This window comes from Austrofundulus limnaeus, unplaced genomic scaffold (genome assembly GCF_001266775.1).
Source record: "Austrofundulus limnaeus strain Quisiro unplaced genomic scaffold, Austrofundulus_limnaeus-1.0 Scaffold110, whole genome shotgun sequence".
Classification (NCBI taxonomy): domain Eukaryota; kingdom Metazoa; phylum Chordata; class Actinopteri; order Cyprinodontiformes; family Rivulidae; genus Austrofundulus; species Austrofundulus limnaeus.
In genome coordinates, this window is record NW_013952512.1 from 119,107 (window position 1) to 121,903 (window position 2,797).

The 2,797-nt window shown below is 43.0% G+C and overlaps 1 protein-coding gene across 1 annotated transcript in view; it reads right to left on the reverse strand.

Moving 5' to 3' along the window:
- Positions 1-1,111, reverse strand: part of LOC106521511 (tissue factor) — a gene marked incomplete in the record, with an annotated part of 22,305 nt that extends 21,194 nt beyond the window's left edge. Inside the window, 1 exon segment of the mRNA XM_014014108.1 lies at positions 1,021-1,111. Coding sequence (XP_013869562.1) covers positions 1,021-1,087 — 67 coding nt within the window.
- Positions 1,112-2,797: the final 1,686 nt, after the last annotated feature.

Genomic DNA, 2,797 nt, shown 5'->3' on the forward strand with positions numbered 1-2,797 from the left:
TCATCAGTACTATAGAGACTGCTCTATGAGAAGACTCATCAGTACTATAGAGACTGCTCTATGAGAAGACTCATCAGTACTATAGAGACTGCTCTATGAGAAGGCTCATCAGTACTATAGAGACTGCTATACGAGAAGACTCATCAGTACTGTAGAGACAGCGTTATGTGAAGACACAGTACTGTAGAGACAGCTCTGAGACCAGGTGGTCTGGGCTGCCCCCCCGTGCACACTGAAACTGAAACACACTAAAATAAAGCCTGTGTATAGAATCCAAACATGTATCTCCATCTCTTTTTCAACATCTGACTCATCTGTTTCTTCATCCTGTAGTAAACTTTCAGGCCTCATTGAGAGAAGAGGTGGGGGTTTGCCTGTCGGTTCAGCGGGGGTGGGGTGGGGGTGCAGAAATGTTGGTGGTCTCACGTCAATGGTTCCTTCGCGTGACGTCACCCCAAAAGCAGCTTGAAATCTCAGAACAACTGTTTTTAAAGCAGATTGTGTTACTTTGATATTTTCTTAGTTTTAGCTCCATCATATTTTACTGGATCATTAAAATGGAAACTTGTCGGGTGTTGGATTTTAAACCTGATAAAAACTGCAGATGTTTTCACAGTCAGGCTGAGCTGATTTTATTCCAGATGTTTATTCCAAAGAGCATCGTTATATGACACCAACACACCAGTCGGTTAGATAAAGTCTCTTTTGTCTGCTCCCTTCTTCAGATCCAGTAAAGTTCACAGAAAAGTTTTAAGTATTTTCTGACACAATGGGTTTGAACCTGTGGCGTCCCTGTTACAAGACACAGACCACCGAGTTGCAGCAGCCCACCAGCCTTCAGGTGGAGTTCAGATAAAAGATCTGTATTTATAAGTCAATATAAAACTAAAGAGGACTGTCTCTAACTGCTCCTGGGCTCGTCTCTCACTTGTCCCTACTGAACAAAGGTAGGTTAGATAAACAGATAACATCAGGAACAGCTACCCCACAGAATCCTGGGTCTAGGTCTCCTGGATTTACCTGCAGCGGTGATGCTCCAGGCAGACATCCACGCTCCCAGGTACAGCAGAGTTCCCACAGCTGCCATGTTGACTCGGTCCTCTCTGAACCCCTCAGAGTCTGCTGGATCTGTTCTTTCTGGGTGCTGCTTGTATGGAGCTGAGCTGCAGTGGGTGGGGCTGGGGGGCCGTTCAGGGTTCTGCCTGGTTCTGCTGGCAGATCCTTCCCACGCGCCTGCATGCTGGGTGGGGGGGTGGGGACGTGGGGAGGTGGGGTCAGGTTGAATTCCTCCTGCTTTTTCCCAAAGCTTGCATCAGAAGTGTGACTAACGCAGCTCACTGGTTTGAATCTCGTTTTCCAAAACACAAACAGCTGGGAGCGATTCCACGGCTAAAAACTTGTACCACAACAGCAAAAATTCTTTAGCCGTGAAACTTTCATTGAGACAAGCTGTCCTTCTCCTCAAGTGGGATCCTGTGAGCATTAGGTCTCGTTGCCATGACAATGGCTACTCTTTGTCCAACTGACCTGGTTCAGAATCGGAACAAGCTGCTCAATTTCAGGGAATTAAATCTCAGAATGCGTAAATCAGATGGAAGAACTGATAATTCCTCAGATTACTCAAAAATGTGGTGTTGATTTTATCCAAGTCTGCTTGTTTGTCTGCTGTTAGGAAACATCTGAAGAATTTCATTAAACTTTCAGGAAGTAATGAGTGCACATCTTTAACTGATTAAATATTGGAGTCCCCCCCCCCCCCACACACACACACACACACGCATGCACATCAGTATGACCAAACGTGTCTCTGTCTCATTTAGTCTGAACAATATTGAGGTAAAAGTTGAAGCAGTAGTAGCTGAGAGTCATTCCCGCAGATTGTGTAAGTTCTTCGTTGGAAACCAGTAATTATTTTTGGTGTGAATTCTGTGAACCACAGATCCTCTGACTCAGTCTCTGAATTTAAAGGAATAGTTCAGCCATTCTAAAGAGTGTCAACTAGCTGTAGCACTTCCTGCAGGAATAAGATGATGTTTCTGATGAGATGATGTGAAACTGTCAATCATTTGAAGGTTAAAGCAGAACAAATGACCTGAAATGTTTTTAGTTCTTACCAACAAAGTTCTGATCTACCAGACTTCTCACCCAATGAAACGTTAGAACAGTTCACACTTTCAGTGTTTGATTTATTGGACTTTTATTGTGTTGAAAATTGTTTATTTATAAAAAGCTAATTGCATTTTCTTATCTAATTTTTGGTGAGTTATTTAGAATGTGGTTGCATTACAAATATTAAATTGTTTTAATTGTTGCTTCTGTAAACTGATTCCATGCTCTCGTGTTGGTCCTGCGGGACACGAGAGCTGGGAGAAAGGCCAAAGAATTTTCAAACTGAGAGCGAAGAAACTGCCAAACAAACATTAAAGTAACGAAAGTAGCAAACGTCTTCAGCAGTGTGAGAACACTGAACACAGTGTTATTTCAACAACACACACACAAACAAGTTTGTTCTTCTATCCTCATGGGGACCTTGCATTAACTTCCATTCATTTTCCAGTAATTTCTACAGCCTAACCCTGACCTTTTACCCTAAACCTAACCTCTCACCCAAAATCAGCATCTGCACCCATGGGGACCAGGATATGGTCCGCAAGGCTGTGGTTTTCAGAAAAATGATCCCCATGACGTAGCAAAAATGTGTGTACACACACACACACACACACACACACACACACACACACAAGTTTGTATTTCTATTCTTATTTGGACTGTTCATTGACTGACTTCCATTTATTTT